The sequence below is a fragment of the Notolepis coatsorum genome, assembly GCF_963971535.1.
Source record: "Notolepis coatsorum genome assembly, chromosome: 14".
NCBI lineage: Eukaryota > Metazoa > Chordata > Actinopteri > Aulopiformes > Paralepididae > Notolepis > Notolepis coatsorum.
This window is the reverse complement of record NC_140178.1, coordinates 58,775,240-58,802,576: the sequence shown is the minus strand read 5'-3', so window position 1 is coordinate 58,802,576 and position 27,337 is coordinate 58,775,240. Positions and strand designations below refer to the sequence as shown.

At 46.5% G+C, this 27,337-nt stretch overlaps 1 protein-coding gene across 1 annotated transcript in view; it reads right to left on the bottom strand.

Moving 5' to 3' along the window:
• The window catches only part of dus1l (dihydrouridine synthase 1-like), a 165,206-nt gene that overhangs the window by 80,421 nt on the left and 57,448 nt on the right, over positions 1-27,337 (bottom strand). The window contains exon 5 of the mRNA XM_084329603.1: positions 26,608-26,720. Coding sequence (XP_084185729.1) covers positions 26,608-26,720 — 113 coding nt within the window. The remainder of the gene's footprint in view (positions 1-26,607; positions 26,721-27,337) is intronic.

Genomic DNA, 27,337 nt, shown 5'->3' with positions numbered 1-27,337 from the left:
ATCAATACAGTCAGGGAATTGTACCCCTCAGTTACAGTGTGTGTACATATTCTTTCGGACTGGGGTCTCATGGATCCATCAGCCACGCTCTTCCAGCTACGTTCTGCTAGCCACACACATGGCAAATGGTCGCGTTTTTTGCGGCCAGAGGCGTCATCATCTGCTGTTGACCTGCTAGGCCGCTAAATGTCAGACAAACTTTTGCACAGCGCCCTCTCCTGACACGGCGGACTAATTGCGCTATTATAAGGTTTAATGTGAACTTTTCCATTTACGTTTTGAGGCTTTTTTTTTTTTTTTTTTTTATGTTTGTGAGTGTGGCAAGCAGCCACTGAGTAATCTACTTATGGTAGGTTTGAGGGTTTTAGGCCCTATGGTGAGTCCCTGTGTTGTTGGAGAAAGGCCCACCGGTCCCGCACCTTTATATGTTTTTTATGTATGTTTTATGTATGGCTCAGGACACATGTCTACTACTGAAAATATTGGTTTTATGTATGGCTCTAGGTACATATGCTTAGTGGTTAAAATAGGTGAATTTGGTGTGCCCACAGGCCTTTTTAGGTCTGCCCTGTCTACACACCCCATAATATTCTATGGCTATAGCTAACTCTGAGAGCTTTAAACTCTGCTCCTGGAATGTTCGAGGTCTTCAGAAACTAGCGAAAAGGAAGGCGATTCTGACCTTTTTAAAGAAGGAGAATGTTTCTATTGCTTTATTACAGGAAACCTATATGGGACCCAACGACGCCACTAAACTCCAAAAGAGTTGGGTGGGACAGGTCTTCGCCACAAACTATTCTACATTTAGTAGAGGAGTGGCCATACTGATCAATATAAATCTCGCCTTTAGACTCATAACTTCCTCTTTAGATAGCCACGGTCGCTATGTGATTATCAAAGGGGTTCTTAAGGGTAAAGAAATTACATTTATGAATGTATACTGTCCCCCAGGCTACTCCCCTGACTTTCTATCCAAAGTATTTACTGAATTTAATGGCCTGGCCTCTGAGAATGCTTTTGTGGGCGGAAACTTTAACTGTCTAGACTAACCTTATACTGTCTCTTGACAAACTCCCACCCAGTTCGGCTCCCCCCTCTAGGCAAGCAAAAATGCTCTCCTCCCTATGTACAGACATTGGATTCTCAGATGTCTGGAGAACCCTTTGCCCATCCGAACTGAAGTTCACCTTTTTTAGAGGCCCACATAAGAGCAACAGTAGAATAGACTATTTCTTCATCCCTTCCTCTAAGCTCTTTCTGGTATAGTCCTGCACAATCGGAAGTATTGTTTTATCGGATCACGCCCCTATATATCTGGTCTACTCCTTGTCAGAAGAGAGGGCGCTGTCGAGACGTTGGTATCTTAACCCATACCTCCTCAATGATGATAGGTTTTTTTTGTTTTTTTTTTAATCTTTTTCCCCCTCCTTTTTCCTCCGATTTTCTCCCATCCCAATGTTAGTCGTTATGCCAATTCCCAATCCCCTTCCTGGTCACTGCGCACTTACCCCCCACAGTCGGTCTGGGAGAGTGGAGGCTACCACGTGCTTCCTCCGACACACGTCCAGCCAATCAACCGCTTCTTTTCACCTGGCAGCGCGGATTCTCACTGAGAGGGCGTAGCGTGTGGAAGGATCACACTATCCCACTTAGATCCTATCCGTGCTTAGCAGGCGCCCCGACCGAACTGTAGGAGTCGCTGTTTACAACGACCCGGACCCACCCCGCCAGCTTCTCCCACCCTCTAATACTGCCAATTGTATTAGTGTGAACGGCCAGCCAAGCTGGTGACAACCCCGGAGCTGTGAGCTGGATTCGAACAGGCGAATCCAGCCGCTCCGGGGGTGGTGACGAACGCAATCTCCGTTACGCCACCTGACCGCCCTGGTTTGTCTCCTATTTCTAATCGGAATTTTAAATTGTCTACTCAATTAACTCACATTCTACGGATAACCCGTCTCTGCTCTGGGAAACATCCAAGGTATTTTCTCGCGGACTGATTATGACTTACGTATCATCCAAGAAACGCAAGAAAAATGAACAAGCCAAACTTCTTGAATCCAAACTAGCCGACCTTGAGAATCAACATGTTTCAAACCCAGCCCCGGCTGTGCTTATAGAGCTTACGGCCACCAGAACTGCGTTAAACATTCTTCTGATCCAGGACGCCGAATACTCTTAAACTCTTATACTCTTACTTAAATTTGCCAGACAGAGAATGTACGAACACGGTGACAAGCCTGGCAGGTGCCTAGCTAACTTGGCAAAAAAGAGGGCTGACACCCAAGTAATAGCCTCAATCTCAGACTCAAACGGGGTCAGGTCCTTTGACACCAAAACTATTAATAAAGAGTTTGCCTCTTTCTATGCCCAACTCTATAGGACTGAACGACCCGCTCTCTCTGACATGCAAGCTTTTTTCGCTGACTTGCACCTCCCTAAGGTATCGAAAGCTCAGAACTTGTTCCTTAACGCCCCAATTACGAAGGAAGAAGCTCTGTGCGCCCTTAAGGGTATGCCATCTGGTAAGGCTCCGGGCCCAGACGGTTTCGGATGCGAATTCTATAAGGAATTCGGTCATATTCTCTTGGATCCCCTGCTGGCAATGCTTAATCATTCCTCTGAGGTTGGGACAGGGCTGTACTTTAACTTTTTTTGCACATAGCATTGGTGCTACAGAGGTTGATAGTTTTGTAGCACAGGCCAAAATCTTGTAGCACAAGTATAAAACGTGTTATATTTGTAACAGTCACAAATGTGCCTATTGTATTTGTAACTGAGGGGTACAATTCCCTGACTGTATTGATAAGTATGGTATCATTAAACCACTACCGCTTTATGTACTTTAATTACTGGCCATACAGTACATGATATATAAATATGATGAACACTTCCCACAATGAATCGGTTCCACACAAAGGTGTAATCAAGTATTTATTGCAGCAAAAGGTACATAATATACTTCTCTGTATTTTACTTTGGATGCGCTTATAAGGCAAAGAAATGTGCGTAGGCAAATCAATAATGAATGTCCATTCTCTGGTTACGCAGGAGGTAATTATACAACCTGAATCTTAGGGAATTATATCTATGGTACACTAGTAATATATAGCGGGAGATACTGGAAGGGTCCCCCCGGTTGTAAGCCAGCAGGGGTAGAGGATCTGTCGGTAGTAGAGAGTCTGGTCAACGATGACTAAGGAGACTCCAAGTACAGGAGACGGTGCAATAGTCTCTTGATCCACAGACGAATACAGCTGTTCTCCGTAGACTGTAGCTCCACAGTGAAGAAAGCTAGCCGGCCTCAGGCTCTCTGAGGCGCAGACTCGACTGGTCTCCTCACAGGGTAAATCCAACACGTGTAGGCGTCGGCGATTCTCCGCTCCATAAATCACAGGACCAAAACAAATATAATCCAGCCGCAAAGGGCTATGTAGTCGTCGGGTAGATTAATCCAGTGTACATGTCCACACGGTTCTCGTCTAGGTCTCCTCGGGTGAAAGCGCCATGAAAGCAGCCCAGCCTGGATAAGCACTCTAGCTGATACGAGGAAGCGTTGGTGATGCTGGTCACTGTAGAACTTTAGCCGCACGATACACTATACACAAATAGACTATTACTGACTTAATAGAAATATGTCGCACTCGACGGTATAGCGCCAAACTCTGACAATTCAGTTATTAATTCGCACGCGGTCTCAATGCTCTATTTTGGGGCCAAACAGGCCATACTTCACCGCACGGAGTATCGTGGGTGAGGCTTCAACTTATTGGGTAACTCTACTTCTGTATTCACCTGCGCCATATTTATATGCACGGCGAACAATCTAGTGCCAACCTCATTTCTGTCTCGTATCCCTGGGCAAGGCCGGGCATGTACAGACATGTCTTGACGGTGGCTTTGAACCTGACTCTGGAGGCACGGCCCCGGCGCCTGTGGACCGCTGTCCAATAGGAGAATGAAATATTATGGTCTGTAATAGGCTAAAGGGATATTCCGTGTATATGTACAAGGAATATACAAGGGATATCAAACGATATACAAATACTATGCAATATATATCAATCAATAAATATATATATTCGGTTTAATCTGATCCTTTGTAACAGCCGCCTCCTAATTAGTCCCACCTAATTAGCTAAGCAGAGACAGATTAACCGCACTGTCCACTACTCAATGTCTGTTGTGAGGGGTCGGGCAGTTCACAAAGTCATGGGGTCATGGTCGTCATCGATAGTATCGGGGAGCCTTGGCAGTTCTATTAGCCTCGCCACGGGTCGGGTGTAGATCCGTCCTTGGACGAGCACTTCGGCTGCTCGGACCTTTCCGTCGGCACCGGTGATCACTTTGCTTACGCGGCCAGCCGGCCACATAGCTCGGGGTAGTGACTGGTCGATAATCATGACGACTGTTCCTTCTGTCAAATTGTCTCTCTCTTTCACCCATTTCTGGCGGGTCTGTAGAGACGGTAGATAGTGGAGTAGGAAGCTGTTCCAAAACTTGTCAGCCAATACTTGACTGTACCTCCACATTCTTCGGCCGTTCGCTTCTTCAGGCCTGTACATTGTCTGTGGTAGCGCGGGGTCCAGCCGCACCATCAAGAGTGTGTTGGGGGTGACTGGGTCGACATCTGCTACATCACTTGAGACGTAACCGAGGGGCTTTGAGTTCAATACTCCCTCGATCTCCGTGAGGACTGTCATTAGGAATTCTTCCGCCACGGTCTGGGCCCCAAGCACGGCGTACAGGGCTGTCTTTATTGAACGTACTTCTCGTTCCCAAGTTCCACCGAAGTGAGGTGCGTTCGGGGGATTAAACTGGAAGTCAATCTGGGATGGAGCGAGGTGGGTCTTAAGTTCTGGGCCCATAGCTTGGAAGCTCTCTCTCAGCTCTCTTTCTCCGCCTTTGAAGTTTGTCCCGTGATCAGACAATAATATAGACGGTTTGCCTTTCCGCGATGTGAATCTTCGGAAGGCCATAAGGAATGAGTCTGTGCTCATGGTTGGAAGGAGTTCTATATGCATCGCTCGGGTGGTCATGCATTTGAATACAATACCCCACCGCTTCTCGGTTCCTCTTCCTTTCTTTATATACAGCGGGCCGAAACAGTCCATACCGGTGGAGTGAAAAGGCTTGTCGCCGAGTCGGAGGCGACAGGGAGGTAGGTCAGCCATCCGGGGTATACTGGGCTGCGCTCGCCACTTACGACAGTCTAGACAGGTTCGCTGGAAGCGCCGCACTGCTTCTCTCCCTTGCAGTATCCAATAACGCCGTCTGATCTCCGCGAAGACTCTCTCTGCCCCGGCGTGATGCACATCCTCGTCGTATTTCTTTATGATCAGCTCTGTGACCTTGTGTCGGCTGTTTAAGACTATCGGGTACTTGACGTCATCCGGTAAGTCTGGAGCTCTCCGCAGACGACCACCCACTCTGATGAGACCATGGGCGTCGCTCTCGGGGGCTAGGTGGAGCAGTCTGCTGTCTGATGGGACGGGCTTTGCTCCCTGTAGACAGTCTAGCTCATCGGGAACGAGTCTCTCTGGGCTCGTTGTAGTAGAAGAAGTTCTGCTTCTTCGTAGTCAGCTGCTGTAATGTCAGTAGTGAGCTGAACCTCTGGGTGGTGCCACAGGAATGTCTTTAGCTGCGCACTCTCTAGGGTGAGGCAATCGTCTATGTCGGGGTCTGTGGAGACGAGTGTGTTCAATCCACAGAACATAGATTTCTTGTTTTCGGCCTCCTCTTTACTGGTTTCCCGTGGGGTGGGTGTAGGCCACTCTTCTTCCGGGAGCTTGAGGAACTCTGGCCCGTCACTGTATAGGTTGTGACAGGTGAGGTCATCCAGGGACATTCCCCGGGTGATGACGTCAGCTGGGTTGTGTTTTGTGTCCACATACCTCCAGCTTGCTACTTCTGTTAAATCTTGAATCTCTGTGACTCCGACTCCCACGAAGACCTTGTATCTGCACGAATCAGACCGGATCCATGTGAGTACTGTCGTGGAGTCTGACCACAAGATTGTTCTTTGCACCGGAATGGTGAGTTCACGTTGGATTAACGTGGCGAGTTGCGCTCCTGCTAGGGCTGCGCAGAGCTCTAGACGCGGGATAGATTGTTGCTTTCGTGGGGCTATTCTTGAGCGAGCCAGGATGAAAGCAGTATGTATTTCTCCTCCCTCCTCTCGGGCACGCAAGTAGGCCACCGAACCGTAGGCTACTTTGGAGGCGTCGCTGAAGACGTGCAGGTCCATCTGGCACGTCTCCGGCCTCACTGTGGGTGGGAAGTAGCTGCGGCGTATGTTGACACCTGGGAGTGAGCTGAGTTCCGTCTCCCACTCTCTCCATGTGGATGCAAGGTGTTCGGGTATGGGGTCGTCCCAGCCCTGGTCCTTGTCCCATAACGCTCTTACAATCATCTTTGCCCTGGTGGTGTAAGGTAGAATACATCCCAACGGGTCATATTGTCTGGCGAGTGTTCTGTATACACTCCGTCTGGTGGTCGGTAGTGCAGTCGACCTTCCCTGCTCCTTGGTCAGGGGTGTGTGTTTATAATGGAGCGAGTCTGTTTTGAAGCGCCAGACTAGTCCTAATGTCATTTCTTGGGCTTCTCCTGGGATGGTCGCCATCCAGGTCTCGCTGCTTGCTGCCTTGTCCTCGGGGGAGAGGCTGCGCAATACTTGCGGGTCGCTGCTGGCCCACTGCCTGAGATCAAAGCCGCCTTTGATCAGGGAGGCGCGGAGCTTGAGTAGAAGGGCCTCGGCTTCTTCTGGCGTCGAGACGCTTTGCAGACAGTTGTCCACGTAGAAACTATTTCCTACACTTTGTCGGACCTCTTCATCAGCTGCTGGGTCCTCTGCGACGTGTTTTTGCAGTGCAAACGTAGCACAGCATGGGCTGCATGTGGTTCCGAAAGGGAGGACTTCCCATTGATAGATGGCTGGTTGCTCATCCCCAATCCTCTCTCTCCATAGGAACCGCAGCAGGGGCTTGTCCTCCTCCACTAGTCTCACCTGCAGGAACATCCCTTTGATGTCGCCGCTGATGGCCACCTTGTCTTGGTGGAAACGTAGTAACACGTCTAGTAGAGAGGGGCCGAGTGTTGGGCTGGGCAAGAGCTCTTTATTCAGATTTTGTGATCCGATCTGGTAGCTGCAGTTGAACACAATACGATCCTTGCCGTTGTGGTGGACTTTGTGGTGCGGCACGTACCATGATTCGGTCGTCTGATCGGCCTCTTTAATGTCAATTTTCTTTATGTGTCCCGCTGTGATTAGCTTGTTAATCTCAGCGCGGTACACCGTCTCTTGAGCGGGGTCTCTGGCTAGGCGCCGCTCTGTGTTCAATAGATACCGCTCCGTCGCTTCTTTTGGGGCGTGGAAGGTAGGCATACCCTCTCGCCTCAGGAGTGGAGTTGCGTATCTCATCACTCCGTTGACTTTGACTCTCTTTGTCCCCTGCTCGAGGAGGGCTATAGCGTAAATGTCTTCCTTGGAACTTTCCTTGGTCTTTCTTTTCGTTCTTAAAGGGCATTGTCTCTAGTGTCCATAGCCTCTCGACATGCTGTAGGAGGGTGGTGTCTTCTTCTGTCACTCTGGAGTGGAGGCAGTTAGTGGCTGCTGTTCGGTTAAGAGACTTAGCGAGGGGGCCTTGTAATGTCCATCCTAGGCGGGTCTCGACTGCTGCAGGACAGCCTCTGGGCCCTGTGTGGACCCGGTCTATCGGGACGATGAGGTCTGCATGGTCGGAGCCTATCAGCAGGGTCGGGGTGGCACCGTCTATGAGCGGTATAGGTAGTTGACGCAGGTGCACATATTTATCCATCAGCTTGGCGATGGGGTAGGTGTACTACGACAGGCCTATTTCTTGGCTGGTGAAAGCGTTAGTAATCCTATACCGTCTCCCTGGCTGCCCGCTTGCTGCGATAGTGAAGGAGACATTCTCGCCCTTTATCGTCTTTAGATCTCTTCTTATTGTCCGAATCGTCATCTGGTTTTCGCTCCCCCAGCTGGGCCGCAGCGGACGCGAGGAGAAGGGTCTTCTCTGACCCGTCGTCAAGGACGGCGTAAGTGTCCATGACCTTATCTTGGTAACTCAGTGTTACGCGGACCACCTTTAAGAGCACCCGGGCGCCCCCGCTGCTGGCGGGGTCAATGTACATAACACTTGCCTTTGTGCTGCTTGAGGGTGCAGGCTTTCTTCTGTTACTGTCGTGTAGGACATCTAGGTGGGCTCCGTCACACCGACTACACCTCTTCTTTAAGCGGCAATCGGCTGCCATGTGACTGCGCGCACATCGGTAACAGCGTCGGTTGGACTTTATCCATTGACTCACCTCGTCGGCGGTCATCTTCTTGAACGTGTCACATTGTGACAACCAGTGTTCCTTTTCGCAGTACGGGCACACCATCTTCCACTTCTCTTTCATCGAGGGGGTACTGTGGTTCTTGCTGCTCGGTACTGATTCTGATTGGTGCATGACGGTCACCAATCTGCGGCCATCGTTTGCTCTCCTAGGTCCCTCTCTGGAGCTTGGGGTGCTCCACATGAACGTATCCAACCGTAGGCTGTTGACTTCTCTCGCCAGGAAGTCGGCTAGGTCTAGGAGGGATGGCTCGGGACCGTTAGGATCACGGTGGTCTCTTTGCCGCCTGAAGCGCTCTTGTCGGGCGGGCGGAAGCTTCTCTAAAATCCTCTCGACATTAGAGTTCGCGTACAGTTCGTGCATACCCTTTTCTCTTTGCGCCCCCAGCATCCCTACCAGGGATTGTACCTTGATAGACAGGTCATCTAGTGAGCGATTGTCTGTGGCTGGGGGTAGGCGGTCAATATGCCTTATCTCTTGTATTACGTAGTCCCATATGCGTCCATATCTTTGGTCGAGTGCTGCTAGAGCCGCTGTGTATGGGGTAGTAGAGGTGGCATAGGCCAGCGCTATATTGTGCGCTCGGGGCACCTTGAGGTGCTTCAGTAGGATAGCATACGTACGGTTCATCAGCTACATCGGACATCATTGTCTCTAAGCACATTCGTAGCTCCGTGTACTGTGCTCTGTTCTCGTGGGTGAAGTCTGGAAACGTCGGTGTGCCAATGTATGATGCCATGGATGGCTGGCACATCGGTGAGCGTTGGAAGAGAGGCCTCCTAGGCGAGTCTCCTCTTACGCCTCTTGGTGGGCTGGTACCTGCTGGGTACCATGGCCCGCGTATCCAGGTGCTGTTCCTCGGGGCTGGTCGTGCGTCAAGCTCACCCGTGAATTGAGTCGGGGGTCTGTAGCGCAGAGCCGCGGGGGTAGAGCCTGGGCTGTACTGGACCTCCTGGTCCTGTGGAGTACTGTGCTGCTGTCGGGCTTGACTCTCCTCCTCTCCCTCTTCTTCTTCCTCTGGCAGGTCCTCTAGGTCCTGTAGTCGTCTATTTAGCCTCTCCGCGGTGTAGACCGTTTCTTCCTTGTAGCTGGGTCTCACTTGGACCGGTCGGGGAAGGGGTTCGGAGGGGGGTATAGGCTCTCTCTGGTGGTCGGGCTCAGGGTCGCTTGATCGGGTAGGGGAGGGTGCCCTTGACCCTTGTCTTGACGAGGCCCTGGAACCCCGTGCGGAGGGAGGGGGTGTTGCCCTGGTGATCAGCTGCTCCATTATCTGCGCTTGTAATCGGTCGCGCTCGGCTTCGCGCTTGGTGAGAGCGAGGTCGCGCTCTGCTTCTCTTTGGGCACCGGCAGCGGCGCGCTGGGCTTCGGCGCGCTGGGCTTCGGCCCGGTCCCTTACCATATTCTCTTCCGTCTGAAGGCGTCTAATCTCTAGACGTATACGATCTTCGTCGCTCCGTTGCTGCGCCTGAAGGTGTTCTCTTTCCATGGAAGAATGTTCGCGCTCACTAAGCGTCTGTGCTTGGAGTCGATCGCGCTCTGTTGAGGCTGCTAGGCTGGCGAGGAATGCCTGTGCCAGCATCTTGTCCGCCTCGCTGGGGGAAGACGCTGGTTGAGGTGATCCGCTCCTGGCAGTACTCTTGGAGATCTGTTCTCCTGTGGCGAGTCCTGGAGATCCATCTCCGGGGTGCTCTCCTCTTCTTGTAGCGGGTAGAGTTCCATCCCTGGAGAGCTGTCTTTATCCTGGAGCTCTCCGGGGACTACTTCTTCGGTCTTGGCGGGGGGTAAAGTCATGTCGGGTCCCTCCTGGTCCCTACCGTGAGCTTGGTCAGTTACGTTAGAACCCACTAGGGCCTCTATTGGCGGGGTAGCCTGGTCGATAGGGTCGGACATAATTTTACTATCTACTTTTTCCGTGTTTACCGTCTGTAGAAAGCTAGGTAGTATATTGGCAACGTAATCCTCTAAGTACTGAGGTGTCTGCCGTCTACGCTGCGGGCGATCTACTTTAGGAGAACCGTTTTGTGGAGTGTTCATCATAGGCCATGTCAATATTAATACCACTATATTAATATTACACTAGTTACCCTCCGGCTCGAAGGACCAATTGTAACTGAGGGGTACAATTCCCTGACTGTATTGATAAGTATGGTATCATTAAACCACTACCGCTTTATGTACTTTAATTACTGGCCATACAGTACATGATATATAAATATGATGAACACTTCCCACAATGAATCGGTTCCACACAAAGGTGTAATCAAGTATTTATTGCAGCAAAAGGTACATAATATACTTCTCTGTATTTTACTTTGGATGCGCTTATAAGGCAAAGGAATGTGCGTAGGCAAATCAATAATGAATGTCCATTCTCTGGTTACGCAGGAGGTAATTATACAACCTGAATCTTAGGGAATTATATCTATGGTACACTAGTAATATATAGCGGGAGATACTGGAAGGGTCCCCCCGGTTGTAAGCCAGCAGGGGTAGAGGATCTGTCGGTAGTAGAGAGTCTGGTCAACGATGACTAAGGAGACTCCAAGTACAGGAGACGGTGCAATAGTCTCTTGATCCACAGACGAATACAGCTGTTCTCCGTAGACTGTAGCTCCACAGTGAAGAAAGCTAGCCGGCCTCAGGCTCTCTGAGGCGCAGACTCGACTGGTCTCCTCACAGGGTAAATCCAACACGTGTAGGCGTCGGCGATTCTCCGCTCCATAAATCACAGGACCAAAACAAATATAATCCAGCCGCAAAGGGCTATGTAGTCGTCGGGTAGATTAATCCAGTGTACATGTCCACACGGTTCTCGTCTAGGTCTCCTCGGGTGAAAGCGCCATGAAAGCAGCCCAGCCTGGATAAGCACTCTAGCTGATACGAGGAAGCGTTGGTGATGCTGGTCACTGTAGAACTTTAGCCGCACGATACACTATACACAAATAGACTATTACTGACTTAATAGAAATATGCCGCACTCGACGGTATAGCGCCAAACTCTGACAATTCAGTTATTAATTCGCACGCGGTCTCAATGCTCTATTTTGGGGCCAAACAGGCCATACTTCACCGCACGGAGTATCGTGGGTGAGGCTTCAACTTATTGGGTAACTCTACTTCTGTATTCACCTGCGCCATATTTATATGCACGGCGAACAATCTAGTGCCAACCTCATTTCTGTCTCGTATCCCTGGGCAAGGCCGGGCATGTACAGACATGTCTTGACGGTGGCTTTGAACCTGACTCTGGAGGCACGGCCCCGGCGCCTGTGGACCGCTGTCCAATAGGAGAATGAAATATTATGGTCTGTAATAGGCTAAAGGGATATTCCGTGTATATGTACAAGGAATATACAAGGGATATCAAACGATATACAAATACTATGCAATATATATCAATCAATAAATATATATATTCGGTTTAATCTGATCCTTTGTAACAGTATTTGTGTTATTTAGTTGCAGTGCCATGTTTGGCTGTCATTTTCATGCTGACAAGTTGACGTCACACAGCCAGACACGTTACGTGTAAGGAATTATGGGATTTGGTGTTGGGTGTATGGACTCTACTAGGGGTGGGAATCACCAGTTTCATCACGATACGATATCGATTCTTTGGACAACGATACGATATTTGCCGATATCTGCCACGATACGATACAATGCAGGTGCCTGCAATCGATATGAGATGATAAGCCCATTTAACACAATCAGTAACATTTAGATCAACTCAAAAAAGGTAACAAATATCATTTGGAAAAAAAGAAATTTAGCTCTTCCAGACATTTAAATGAAAAACTATTTATTGTTTTTAATACAAATAGACCTCCTGTTCACTATAAAGTGCCATGTTTTGATATATTGAGCTTTAAACTTAAAGTAAAATAATTTTGGAACACGCAACCTAAAACCCCTTCCTCTCCCAAACCGTTCCTGCAATTGTTTTATGTTGCATGATGATCATGCATACATTTATTATGTATTGTATTTTTTATGTTTAAATATCAACATTATCTGTCCACCCTCAGTACATTTACTATCAATATAATATACTCGTCTGACATCATATATTTTCAAACGCACACACACAGAAGGGAGAATGCCCCCCCCCCCTCCTTCCCAGTCCCCACTCTGCTGTTCTCTATCGCTCTGAACAGGGCTTTAGCTTGTTGTTAGCTTATGCTAACATAACGTTAATTCCGGTCTTAAACACAACGTGGTCATAAAGGAATGGCGAGGATTGCAAAGCATGTTATATGCATTTGACCCGTTGCGGAATAAAACAGCAGGGATTTGTTTTGGGTCGCGAAATAGGCACACTAGCCTTGCTATGTTGCAATGTGCGTGTTCCAGACGCTACTGCTACTACTGAGACGAGTACTGCTGTGTGCTGTAGAGCGGATATGAGTCACGACACCACGGATTTTCAAAATAAGAGTATCGATATGAACTGAGCGTTGCTAGCTGCCGGAGCCATAGTTATTATAGCTGGAGCTGCGCTTAGGCGGAAATGAGACCCGCTACAGGATTTTCAAAATAAGAGTATCGACATGAACCGAATGCCTCGCACCAGTGCTACTGAAGTAAATCCATTCATCGCACAGACCGATGTTGCTGTAGCACGTGCAATATATATCTCGCACTGTACAGCCCTGTGGGATATTACCCCAGTCCCTACGGGAGGCTAATATTTGCCTTCACCTTAAAAAGGGTAAATGCCCTGAAAAGTGCGCCTATAGCCCTATAGCCCTACTTAATTCGGACCAAAAATTGCTCTCCAAGATCCTGTCCATGCGCCTAGAAAAAGTGCTCCCTTTCATTATTAACGAAGATCAGACTGGTTTTATTAAGGGTAGGAACTCTACCGACAACATGAGACGGCTCCTTAATATCATCCAAATGACTCGTGAGATAGACCAGGGGTTCCCAAAGTCGGGGTCGCGACCCACAGGAGGGTCGCGAGCCGCCGCGGGGGGGTCGCCAGATGATTTCCATTTTTTTTTTAATATAAAAAAAATATATATATTTTTTTGCTGTCAGGCCACTGAACTTAGAAGCAGGCCAGGACGCGTGTACCACTTCCGCAACGGATTTGATTTCCGGGGTTGCCCTGATTGGCCGCGACGGCCACGTGACACGCCGCGGCCCCGCGGCAGCCCCAGACGCGGCAACGCCATAGGCTGCTGTGTTTCACTGCCGCTTTCCCACTTCAACGCCGCAGCAGCATTGTCGCGCCTAGCACAGTCTCTAACAGTAACAGTAAGAAGCATTAATGTTGCTGAATTAAAGAATGAATAAGTTAAACGTGTCAATTCAGCAGTCAAAGTGTACTGTATAAATCTAACTTCATTAGACGGCCGACGTACGGCTCTCTTGTCCATTAATGGATATATAATGGATATTTTATTTATCTGCCACCGTGGTGTAATGGTTAGTCCTCATACCTCTCACGCGGACGACCCGCGTTCGAATCCCCCCTTTTTCTAATATTTTTTTTTTGCGCTGTAAATGCTTCAATCTGGTGCACTTTGAGAGCTATATAAAGAATGACATCCTCATCCAAATCCGTTGTGGAAGTGATACACGCGACCCGAGTTCGAAACCCCGCGTGTCTAATATTATTTTTTTTGGAATATAATATTAATGACTGTATACGCAACAGTAGCCTAGTTTTAAGTTAAAATATTATAAATCTACATGCATTGAGGATGTCATTCTTTATATAGCTCTCAAAGTGCACCAGATTGAAGCATTTACATCGCAAAAAAAAAAAAAAATTGAAAAAGGGGGGATTCGAACACGGGTCGGCCTCCGCGTGAGAGGTATGAGGACTAACCATTACACCACGGTGGCAGATAAATAAAATATCCATTATATATCCATTAATGGACAAGAGAGCCGTACGTCGGCCGTCTAATGAAGTTAGATTTATACAGTACACTTTGACTGCTGAATTGACACGTTTAACTTATTCATTCTTTAATTCAGCAACATTAATGCTTCTTACTGTTACTGTTAGAGACTGTGCTAGGCGCGACAATGCTGCTGTGGCGTTGAAGTGGGAAAGCGGCAGTGAAACACAGCAGCCTCTGGCGTTGCCGCGTCTGGGGCTGCCGCGGGGCGGGGCCGCGGTGTGTCACGTGGCCGTCGCGGCCAATCAGGGCAACCCCGGAAATCAAATCCGTTGCGGAAGTGGTACACGCGGCCAGGACAGTGTTTCTAGTTGCAGCAGCGCAATAGTTAGAGATAACCTAGGTAGGGAACAACCAGGAGATCACTACAACTCACACAAGTTGGAGAACTATCTCTCTCTCTCTCTCTCTCTCTTGCTCTCACACACACACACAAAAGGAGCCGCATGTGATTGGTGGAGGCGGGACCCTTACAAAAAACTGTTGTTGCTAATCATTGACACATGCTAGCCTGTAATAACCCCCCCCAGAAAAATCTACTTTGCATTTGATATATTGCAAATATATGCCATCACACACACTGGCATTTAAAGGGTTAGAATTATAAAATGTATATGTGGTGTTATGATCAGGACTGAAGTTGAATAAAAGATTGTATTATTTTCAATCTGACATTACAAAAAAATTTAAAATCCATCAAAATCAGTGTTGTTGCTAATCATACATATGCTAGCCTGTTTTTTAACAATCATTTGTGATGCCATCACAAACACTGCCATTTAAAGGAAAACTCCAACATTTTGGGAAATTAGCTTATTTAACATCTTCCCTGGAGTTAGACAAGAAGATACATACCTTTTTTGTCTCTGTGCGTGCATTTTAGCTTTGGGAATAGACGCTCCGTTAGCATAGCTTAGCTTCATCACTGGAAGTGAGTAGGGGCCGGAGCCTTACAGTGCCTTACAGTGTATTGCAAGGTCTGACATTGACCAAACTTGATATGCATGACCTTGGTGGGCTCTAGGTCAACTCCTGAAAAGGGGGTCAGTGTCAGACTTTGCAATCAAAAGTTAGGGGGCTAATAACCCTTGCCATCATTTCAGTGTGCCCCCTAACTTTTGATTACAAGGTCTGACATTGACCCCCTTTTCAGGAGTTGACCTAGAGCCCACCAAGGTCATGCATATCAAGTTTGGTCAATGTCAGACCTTGCAATACACTGTAAGGCACTGTAAGGCTCCGGCCCCTACTCACTTCCAGTGATGAAGCTAAGCTATGCTAACGGAGCGTCTATTCCCAAAGCTAAAATGCACGCACAGAGACAAAAAAGGTGTGTATCTTCTTGTCTAACTCCAGGGAAGATGTTAAATAAGCTAATTTCCCAGAATGTTGGAGTTCCCCTTTAAAGGGTACAAATAAAAAAATGCCTGCACCAGAATGCAGGAAATGAAGTCTTTGTAACAAGAAATGTCCTGGTGGCGGACCCCCAGACCCCCTGCTTAAAAAGTGGCCTGACTGGGGCTATATTTTGCACTATATTTCCTGGCCTGAATGATTTCCCCAGTCCGGCCCTGGTTAAAAGCCTCCAATGCCTATTAGTGTGTGTGCGCTTGAACGTGTGCATGTTTCAACCATACATTTCCATTTATAAAAAAATAAATAAAAAATCTAAAAAATGTTGTTTACCTCCTATAATAGTGGGGGTCGCGGCTCTCTGACCCCGTTATTTTTGGGTCGCGGCCTGAAAAGTTTGGGAACTCCTGAGATAGACCACCCCGCGGTGGTTCTGTCTCTCGACGCGGAGAAGGCATTCGACCGTGTAGAATGGCCGTATTTGTTTCTAACCCTCGCTGAATTTGGCCTAGGAAACACTTTTATTGACTGGGTCAAGGTTCTTTACAACTCACGGATGACGGCGGTTCTGACTAACGGGCTTAGGTCTAACAACTTTCCTCTACAACGGGGGAACCCCCAGGGGGACCCTCTTAGCCCTTTACTATTTGACATGGCCATAGAACCACTCGCTCAGGCCATAAGGCAGTCAGCCGCGATCTCAGGTATTAGGGTGGGCGAGAGGGAGCACAAAATCACTCTTTACGCGGACGACGTACTGATCTTTCCATGTCTAACCCGCATGATTTCCACATTTGGAACCTTCTCGGGGTACAAAATTAACTTTTCCAAATCCGAAGCAATGCCACTTGGGACACTTAAATCCATCCCGATCCTGCCCGAGCCCTTCCCATTTCGCTGGTCGCCCTCCGGCTTTGTTTACTTAGGAGTATTTGTGACACCCACCTATGATACATTGTTTAAGGCCAACTTTCACCCCCTTTTAGACACCATAAGGGCAGACTTAGTTAGATGGGCACCTTTACCAATCTCCTGGCTGGGTAGGATAGCTCTCAACAAAATGAACGTACTCCCCAGACTATTATACCCTCTCCAAATGATTCCAGTGCTGCTGACAAACAAGGTTATCAAGGTGCTAGAAGGCTGGCTAAGCTCATTCATTTGGAATGGGAAGAAACCGCATCTGAAAATGGCCAAATTACAGATGGATGGTGAAGATGGGGGTCTAGACCTACCTAATATAAGACATTACCAACTAGCAGCACACCTTAGGGTACTTGTTGTGAAGGGCCAGATTAAACTGAGAATCTACCTTTATTGTTTGATATACTTTGTATATTATTTATATATATACACGGAATATCCCTTTACCTGCGTTCAGACCAGAGTAATATTCGCTCTCCTATTGGACAGCGCCCCCAGGCGCCAGCGCGCAAGCCCCCAACGGCAAGTTCAAAGACAACTGCAGGCATGTCGGAACATGCCCGGAGTCAGCGTAGTGATACGAGACAAGGACTGAGGTTGGGACTAGATATTCACTTAAGTATAAATACAGCGCAAGGTGCGTACAGCAGTAATTCAAGCTTAGTTCAATTCAGTTACGTTCAGTACCTTACCCACCTTCACCACGAGTCAACGTGCAGTGAAGTGAGCAACCTTGCGTCTAACAGAGCATTGAGAACCGCGTGCGAATAGAATGGTAAAAGTGTCAGAGTTTGATGGAGTAACGTTGAGTTCGACTTAGTCTAGTGTGAAGTAAATAGTCGTTCATTTATTGTATATTGTGCGGCCACAGTTCTTTCGTGTGTAACATTACCCAGCGGTTCGTCGTGTCTTTAGCTGGTGTACTTGACCAGGCTGTGTGGCCTAGGTGCGTCGCCCACACCCGAGGAGTCCTAGGCGGAGAACCGTTGGACATGTACACAGGAGAATCGGCGTCGGCGATTGCAGAACCATTCCTGGTTGGATTATATTGATTTGGAACGTGGTACCCGGAGAAGAGCATCGTTGATTTCCACTATCGTTTGGGATTCAACCTCGTGAGGATTACAACTCGGGTCGGCCTCGTGGACGGGGCTGGCTAGCTGTCATCAATGCTGTCGAGCATCTGGATTACAATTATTACTTTGCTGCTGATCAAGGGAGTTTACAAGGACCGACTCCTGTACCTGGAGTCTCTTTATTCCTCATTGAATCAGACGGAGTACCCGAACATTCCCCTACCCTCCAGGCCGCCTGTACGTTAATGCCAAGCAAGCAGTGCAAAAATGCTTCCGCATTCGTCACCGCACGCTAGTGCGGTAAAGCGCCCTTCTTTTCAGACAAATGCTACCGTGCGTGCACCGGCGGCGGCGTGCTCGCTCAGGTGCGTGCGTGCGCCGGCGTGCTCGCGCGAGGTGCCCGCGCATGCGCATGAGATCCCGCCTTGAGCGGAGCTCAATATATATAAGTCACCGCCCCTTATTCAGTATCTACCAATAGCTCAATTGGCAAGGACACATGGCTGTGGATCCTATGGCTTGTTTGCTGGCGAGTTCGAATCCCATCGAAAATATTTTTTAACGTGATTTTTTTTTAACGTGTATTATTTCGCCGGTTAAGGTTATTTCGCCGGTTAAGGTTAGGCATGGTTAAGGTTAAGGTTAAGGTTAGGCATTGTTTCGGAGTTGGTTAAGGTTAGAACGGTTAAGTTTAGGCGCTGTTAAGGAGCTGGTTAAGGTTAGAGTTTGTCAAAGAGAATGGCAATATAATTTCTATGGTTAAGGTTAGGCATGGTTTCGGAGTTGGTTAAGGTTAGAACGGTTAAGTTTAGGCGTTGTTAAGGAGCTGGTTAAGGTTAGAGTTTGTCAAAGAGAATGGCAATAGACAGCCTATTTCCGCGCGACCTGGGCGCTGGGCGGCGGAAAATGAAAGGCGCATTACTGCATGCCACTACGTTAAATTTTTGCACTGCTTGCTTGGCATAAAGCTACACGCCTCCAGGCCTTACACCCCCGGAGGGAACCCATTGTCTCCAGTCGGTACCAGTGTTGCCCTATATAGTTTCTACTATACGAGGTGGTGTCAACTTAGACCCATCGTAGGATTCCTGCTATTCTTAGTGACTCATGCTCTTGACTGACTTTACGTATATTCTTCGCCATACAAGCGCGACCCTAATTCTCATTCTGTAACCTAACGTTGCCTAATAATAATAAATTACCCTCAAATACTATTTCTTTGTCAATGCCGTATTCTTGTGGGTGTTCACCATCTATATTTGATGTACTGTCTGGCCAGTAATTAAAGTACATAACTAGCAGTGGTTTAATCTATCACAATCTTTAATACAGTCAGGGTTTTGTAACCCCTCAGTTACAGTACTTGTCGGTTGGTTCAGATCAGACCCACTATCAATCTGGCTAGACATTGAATCCTCGCAATCTAAGTCCCCCCTCAAAGACTTTAAGTCTGTTAGGAAAATATGCTCTCACACTATGCTCCGTCAAGGCCTGGAAGACTGTCCGTAAGGTGGAGGGCAGAGCTAAGCTGACCTCTCCTCTTACCCCGATCATAGGCAATCCTGACTTTAAGCCAGACCAAATTGGCGGCGGCTTCAAGACCTGGCATACGCAGGGCATAACTAATCTTGGCCACTTGTTTGATGGCCAGACCCTGATGTCCTTTCTACAGCAGCGGTATGGCCTATTGAAAACGAAATTTTTTAAATACTTACAAATTAGGCAGTTTATCACCAAGGACACCTCACTGTTAATTAACAGTTCCACCTCGCAGGTGGAGAAAGCCCTCTCCTTGCAGATTCCTAAAAAACAAATACCTATTTTCTATAGTACTCTAAACCTTAATTCATCTTTATCTTCCCTTGTCACTAAACAGTCCTGGGAAAAAGATTTGGACATAGGGATCACGGACGAGGACTGGCAGGATGCATGGACCTAGGGCTGGGCGATAAAACGATAACGATAACTATCGCGATAAATTATTTCCTCGAAATAAACATGAAACGTGGTCGCAAAGTTTCGATATATCGATTTTCCAAGCTTGGATATGAGCACACGCACTAACAACCAATTAGTGAAGGAGATGGCCGACAGCGAAGGAGATCCGCGGTGCACCTCTGGGTAGAGAGGTAGGACTCTAGTAGTAAACAAGGCTGGCTAGGATCATTAGATTGCACGCCGCTATTTTATAGTTTACGTGCCGAGTGGGTGTGTGGCGTGAATTCTGAGGCCACGGTTAGAGTAGTGTGGGGTATGCAGTGGACGTCGTTGCAATGTATTGGGGCGGAACGGAGTATTTTAGGGTGATAGTTAGTACATTGGAAACAAGGCTGGCTAGGATCATTAGCTTGCACGCCGCTATTTTATAGTTTACGTGCCGAGTGGGTGTGTGGTGTGAATTCTGAGGCCACGGTTAGAGTAGTGTGGGGTATGCGGTGGACGTCGTTGTAATGTATTGGGGCGGAACGGAGTATTTTAGGGTGATTTTAGTACATTGTCGTGGGATACACCGCTTGCTCTGGCTAACTGTGTTCCATTCTTATAATGCATATGATCCAGTGGCGGTAGGTTGCCCCCTGGTGGAATATAATAATCTATGCACTGGGGTAGAAGAAGGTGCGCGGACTGATGACGACATCAACTCGAGACATTCGCAGCAGCAAAACAAGTCTATTAATAGCCCGTCCATCGGCGCCGGGCATAAGAAGTTAATTAAACTTGACAGAAATTATATCGACATCGAGTTATACGAAAATAATTTTATAATTTTATCGCGATAACGTTTTTGGCCATATCGCCCAGCCCTACATGGACCTACGCAAAAAAAATCTCTGTTTGCAACGCACCAAGTCGATCCAAGTTAGAATCTTACACCGCATTCATATTACCCCTGCCCTTAACACTTTGAGTGCCAGCGACAAGAATTCTCGTTAGTTCATGCCAACCGCTGAGTGCCAACCGACGAGAAATCTCGTTTTTAATCGTTATTTTTTTATTATCGATTTCCATTCATTTTTCATCAATCTAGTCTCACGTTACCAGTGGGCATCTGTCTGAGCTCGAACAGGGAAAATACCGCCCCCTATCGTCTCTCCGGATGGTATTGCACCCCATTGGATTGGACTGAATGAAATGGATGGGGGGAAAAGAGTCAGAATTCCACATTTTACTTGTCAGGCATGTAATCCGAGCCTATTACAGTCATCGCCCACCATCAGAACAGCGTGGAATATGTCTTTCGACCACCCAGCGTTGGATCAATAAACGCGATCGATATTTGGAATGGCGATCAGGAATTGGAATAATCTTTTTGGAGAACATCTGATCTGAGGTAAGGAATCTATTTTACCAGTCTTGGGATAATCAGAGCTGTTTTCACCTATATATCAACGTGTCCCATATGTGTGTGTGTGGCTGTGAGTGTCTGTGTGCTGATCAGGAAATAAGATAATAGATTTTTCAGCCTGCTTCTATAGCGTGCATAAGTACACATATACTATCGATAATCTAGCGTTTATTTGAAAACGATTCATAAATAGGCCGAAAAATGACAACGTGTTTTGCGTATTACAGTAAAGTGCGATTCCTGCAGAATCTTTTTTTTTTTCTGAAAGTTTCAAAAAACGAGCGTTTTTCAAAATGGTATAAAATGGAAATTAACCGATTAAAAAACAATCCGTTTCGACAATGTTGACTGCAAACAAGTCATTGATAAGCGACGGTCGTATTAGACATATAGCCATAATTTAAGATATAGTTTATGCGTTCACAAATGTGAGCGCTCTGTCATTGAATAGAGCGTTGGCATCTAGGACTGGCATGGCTGGCACGGAAAGTGTTAAGAGTAAAATGGATCCCAATGCATCCCCACTCTGCTTTAAATGCAAGATAGAGATTGGAAACCACGTCCACTGCTTTTGGTCCTGTGTAAAGCTCCAGAGCTATTGGTTCGACATCGTAGAGGAACTATCTGATATATTCCAGACCCCCATCGAACTGAATCCCCTCTGCCTCTTACTAGGCCTCCCAGATATTCATATTGCCAATTTCAAACATAGGAGACTGTTCAATTTGTTGACATTTGCTGCTAGGAAAAACATTCTGTTGTTCTGGATCAAGGACGAGGTCCCATCAAAGAGGTCATGGCACAACATTATTATGGACTGTATTCCTTGTGAATACATCACATGTATGCTGCACTCCAAGTTGGACACTTTTTATGAAATATGGGACCCATATCTATCTCATATTGGACCTGCGCTATCCACCACTGTACTCACCGGATTTCCCCATTACTCTTAGCCTCCCTAGAGATCACTAATGTCTTGTGTGTAGATGCTTTGGGTCGTTGCAGAAGGTATCATAATGTACTTAGAAGTACATGCCTGTTCGCACATATACACACACACACACACACACACACACACACGAAACACGTGCACTCACACATATAAAACATGCACACATAAAACCAGACCCGGCGCCATGGGCGGGCATTGGGGGGCCTGGCCCGCCCACTGAGTCAGCTATGCCCACCCTGAGAGAAAAAAAAAATTTGTCAATCAAAGTAGACTATCCAAATGCTTAGCCCTAGTGGGCACTGATGTCAACAACAACACTACTGAAGCTAGCACGGCACTCTGTGAGGATTTGTTTTCTACCCTCAAGAACATCTTTACAGAACATCGCCTTAGTATGCTTCATCGACGCAAGGCCAATTTAATTCAGTTGGCATTTGAGAAGGACTTAACAAAAAAGTTCAGGAATGAGTGGAGGGGCAGTGTTTTAAGAAGATTTCACTCTGTCCCCAAACGCCGCTTGCCGCTCTACTAATGATGGTGAGTAGCCTGTGGAGGAATTTTGTTTGCTTTTTTATGCACTTTATTTTTGTCAGTTCAGTTCAGTTTGTCAGTGAATTCAGAAGTGTTGAATAAATGGAGACTTTTCAAAGATATAGAATAGAATAGAATATAAATGTATTATCCTGAGGGAAATTTGACACTCCAAATCACTCAACATTAAAGATTTAGACAGAACAAGTCACGAATAAGAATAACAAAACAAATGGCCTAAGAATAGAATAAAATGAAATAGAATAAAAATAGAATAAAAGATACAGTAAATAAATACAGTAAAAATATACTGAAGTCTACAGTAGGTGTAATATTGCACAGTGCTGTTTAAAAAGTAAGAGTCCAGGAAGATGGTAACTGTCACTCTTTGCTCAGTGATGCAGTGAGGCACAGTGATGCATTGTATAGTCTGATGGCTGTCGGAATGAAGGACTTCCTGTGCCGTTCAGTGCTGCATTTAGGTAGTGTGAGCCTATAACAATACATGCTCCTCCTGTCAGCCAAGTCTGTGTATAGTGGGTGAGAGGGGTTTTCCCTGATGGCCTGGAGCTTAGCAAGGCTCCTCCTCTCCGCCACCCTCGCTAGGGCGTCCAGCTACACCCTAACCACGCTATTGGCCTTCCTGACCATCTTATCCAGCCTGTCTGTGTCCCCTGCTCTCAGTCCGCTGCCCCAGCAGGTCTGTTATATATATCCGTTCAGTCTGTTTTTGTATAAGTGAATGTTCTTAAGATAGAGAAATTAGATTTTTCAATTGCCTCTCTGCTGTTTAGTTCAGCACCGTGGGCAACGCCAAGCAAGCCACAGCGCCGTTGTCCCAGCTGAAACGTATAAAAGGGAACCTGTGTTGAAAAACCATTGTGCCCCCCCGAGAACATTTTATGCCTCCCCACTAATTTGTTTCTGCAGCCTGGTCTGCATAAAACACACATCCATACTAAACGCACACATATAAAACACATATACAAAATAAACGTACACACTCCACACACAGTTTATCAGTACACTGAGTGCTATCGTGGACCAGGAGTTGACTCCCTAACCGCCACTTCTGCTGTATATACAGTACATGTGAGTATTTGAGCCATGTCTTTGTTGTGTCTTTTGTCATGTCTGATAATGTACTTTTATAGTTTATATTATGTCTTTATTATTTTTACTATCATTTCTGTTGTTATTATTGTTAGTGTTATTGTTGTTAGTGTCTCTATTATTATTACCGTAAATCTATTGTATTGTGATGTCTTGTTCTATGTATGTTTTGAAAAAGAGAAAATAAAAACATTTACAAAAAAAAATAAAAAATACCCTGAAGACTCTAGCAGGAGCACTCATTCAAGGGTACTACGACTATGCTTGCACCTCATAATAATAATAATAATGACTTGGATTTATATAGCGCTCTTCATGAGACCCAGAGCGCTTCACAGAGTCCATTATTCGTTCATACACAGTCATACCGGTGGTGGTGAGCTACAATTGCAGCCAGAGCTGCCCTGAGGCAGACTCACGGAAGCGTGGCGAATAATCATCGCCTACGGCCCGACCACCACCAACATTCATTCATATGCATACACATTCATACGAGGCAAGTAGGTTAAGTGTCTTGCCCAAGGACACAACGGCAGTGGGATGGACATGGGCTTGAGCGGGATTCGAACCACCAACCCTTCGATCATTGGACGACCCGCTCTACCCCTGAGCCACGCCGCCCCTCATGGTACCAAAGCACCTCAAAGGCACTAAAAACAAGATTACAAACATCACAAAACAAACTGGTCAGACTACTACTTGACCTTACTCCTAAAACCCACCTCACCCCTGCCCATTTTGACAACCTAGGATGGCTTAGAGTAGACGACAGAGTACAGCAACTTGCAATGGGCCTGGTCTACAAGATACACTACACCACTAAGGTACATGTCGAAATACTTCCCAAAGGTCTGTGAATTCCACGACCACAACACCAGAGGGAGTTCCACAAATCATGTCCAACCCAGATTCGGCTCAAACAAGGGACTGAACATGTTTCGCAATTATGCCACAACAATGTGGAACGCCCTACCCACAGCCGTAAAAGAATGTGAATCCCTACCCACCTTCAAAACCACTCTAAAAAAGCACCTACGGGTGACCGTAATTCGAAACTGGCCCCCGGTAAATGTCCAACCCCCCCCCCCCCCACTACCCAACCCCCCAAATGTACAGTTTCCTCCCCAAATGTATATATTCTCTTTTAGAAACTCTGTCTGTAAATAAACAGTACTGTATATTTGTATATTTTGTATGTCATAAATATCTGGATGTAACAGTACTGTATATCTGTATGTTGTGTATCATAAATGTTATGAATTGAAAATGGGGGACCCTGATGTAAACAAGACAAAAGTCTTTCTCTGGTCTGCATCCCCTTAACACATTCTCTGCCACCACTTTGATCATCCTAAACCATTCTCTGCCAGTACTGTAAGTCTATGGAGATGTTCACCTTCTTTGCAGGGCTATAACCTTTTAAATTGTTTTGCTAAATTGACATTACTATGGCCCATTCAACATCGATTAGCTATCGTTCAGGATGTAGGAACGTTTAACTTTTTCATTCACACATTCATAAGAAAATACCGTCTAGAGTATAAATATGTTTTTATCGTTTTCTGCAGTATTTCCTAGAATGTGAGATATAGACATAAATGCATATATTAGATTATCAAATGCCGTTTGATACCGATCAACGTTATATAAAAAATTTCAACTGTACATGGTCCTAAGCGTTATGACTGATCATCCGCGGGTGAACGGAGGGGGGAGGGTCGTTTATAATTCCGTGACCGACGTTAAATGATTTATGTAGTATGGGTGATATATAGATCAGAGCAGTTTGTATAAAAAATTATAAAGAAAAACGCTGAGACTCACGGCAGCTTCCTCGTAGCGTTGAGCGTTGAGAGTGGAGCAAACAGATCCCAGTTATGTGATGTGGATCGATGCGATCCAGTTCCGGTTTGTATAATACTAATATACGCCCAAATCATGTGGATTATTGAGTTATGGCAAAGATTCATATCCACGGTGTGTGTCTTGAGTCCAGGGACGATAAACGAGTGGCCGGACGGAATAGGGAGACGCACCAGTATCATAAGAGATCCACTTCCGGTTGCAACTCGCCGATCAGCCACCAGGTGGCAGTATTGAAGCGTTGCAGAGTTGTGATGGCTCCCACAGCATATGACAAGGCTCCGTGAGTGAAATATGAATACCATGACAAAAATATGAAATATGAACTTGAAACACGTCGTACGCCGCTATTGGCCGAATTCGCATGAACTTACACGCACCGTTAGCCTAGCTTAGAGTCAGTCACTGCAAGTAGGTTCCTCCATTAGCCTAGTTCCAAACGTCTTCCTACTCCTACTGCATGCACAGAGAAGAAATAGGTATGCATCTTCTTGTCTAACTCCAGGGTTCCCAAAATGTTGGTGTTAAGATACATACCTTTTTCTTCTCTGTGCATGCAGTAGGAGTAGGAAGACACGCACCATTAGCCTAGCTTAGCGTCAGTCACTGGAAGTAGGTTCCTCCATTAGTCTAGTTCCCAACGTTTTCCTACTCCTACTGCATGCACAGAGAAGAAAAATGTATGTATCTTCTTGTCTAACTCCAGGGTAGATGGTAATTTCCCAAAATGTTGGAGTTTTCCTTTAACAATTGTGTGTATTGAGCCGTACTGTATTGTACCCATTCTGCAATCTGTTCAATCAATCAATCAAAACCAGACTCATGCATGTGCTATAAGTGGTTCAAGAATGAATCGCAAATTACTTTGGGTATGCAATCGTCAGACATTTTATGCTAAATGTGCCGGATGCATAAGTGGTCAGACAAAAACTAGGAACATGGCTCTCAACCAAGGACTAGGACCATGGCTCTCAAAATCTCAGAATGTCCTTATTACTGAGTACATTTATTTTTTTACACATTCCAGGAATTTTACCCATCCTAACTACTTAATAAATCAGCATTGTTTTTTGGGGATGTCCCGACTCTAGTCTGCAAATCTAAAATACAGCACCAATCACAACTCTTGTCTTGACACCGTGAAGGAAGTGGAAAGCTGCTGAAAAGATTCCATACCTGACACCCAGCATTCTCCAGCATCTGGGCATACTTCACGGTCTTCTCCACCTCCTGGAACACACGGATCTTACACGTGATGGGCACAGAGATCTTCTCGTTTGCCAGCCTGACTGTGGAAAAGGAGAAATATTACAGAGGCCTGAAAAGGCATTGTAAGTGTTTTCCTGCACTCATTCCTTATTGGTTGTCAATACACATCTGGCTTTCTTGTTATGTGGGGTCCCTGTGGTTTCCTACTAGGGCTGAATGAAGACTTGAGGTGATCACCGTCACTTCATAAAGTAATTCCAGGGAAAATACAATGCTCTGGTTCATCGCAATGATAGAACATACTGACCAAAACAAACTGTAAGGCTCTTTGGACAACAGTGGAGTTCTATGACTATGTCTGTGCATAGCTATTTGTAAGTAGAAGAAATGCATGGTTTGTTTTGGTCTTTGCGTAGGCTATATTGACAATAATAAATACATTTTAACATGGAAAGTTCTATTTAGGCGTTTTGAACCTCCATGGAAATTGGTGCAAATACACAGCATGAATTATATACATTTTGGTGTTGGCTTCATATTTGGACCAATATCTCCCTGCAATCCACAAACACAGACAGACACATAGACACATAGACACAGACACACAGACACAGACACACACACACACACACACACACACGCACACACACACACACACAATGATATAGCTCTCCTCCTTTTCTGGTGTGGGCTCTCA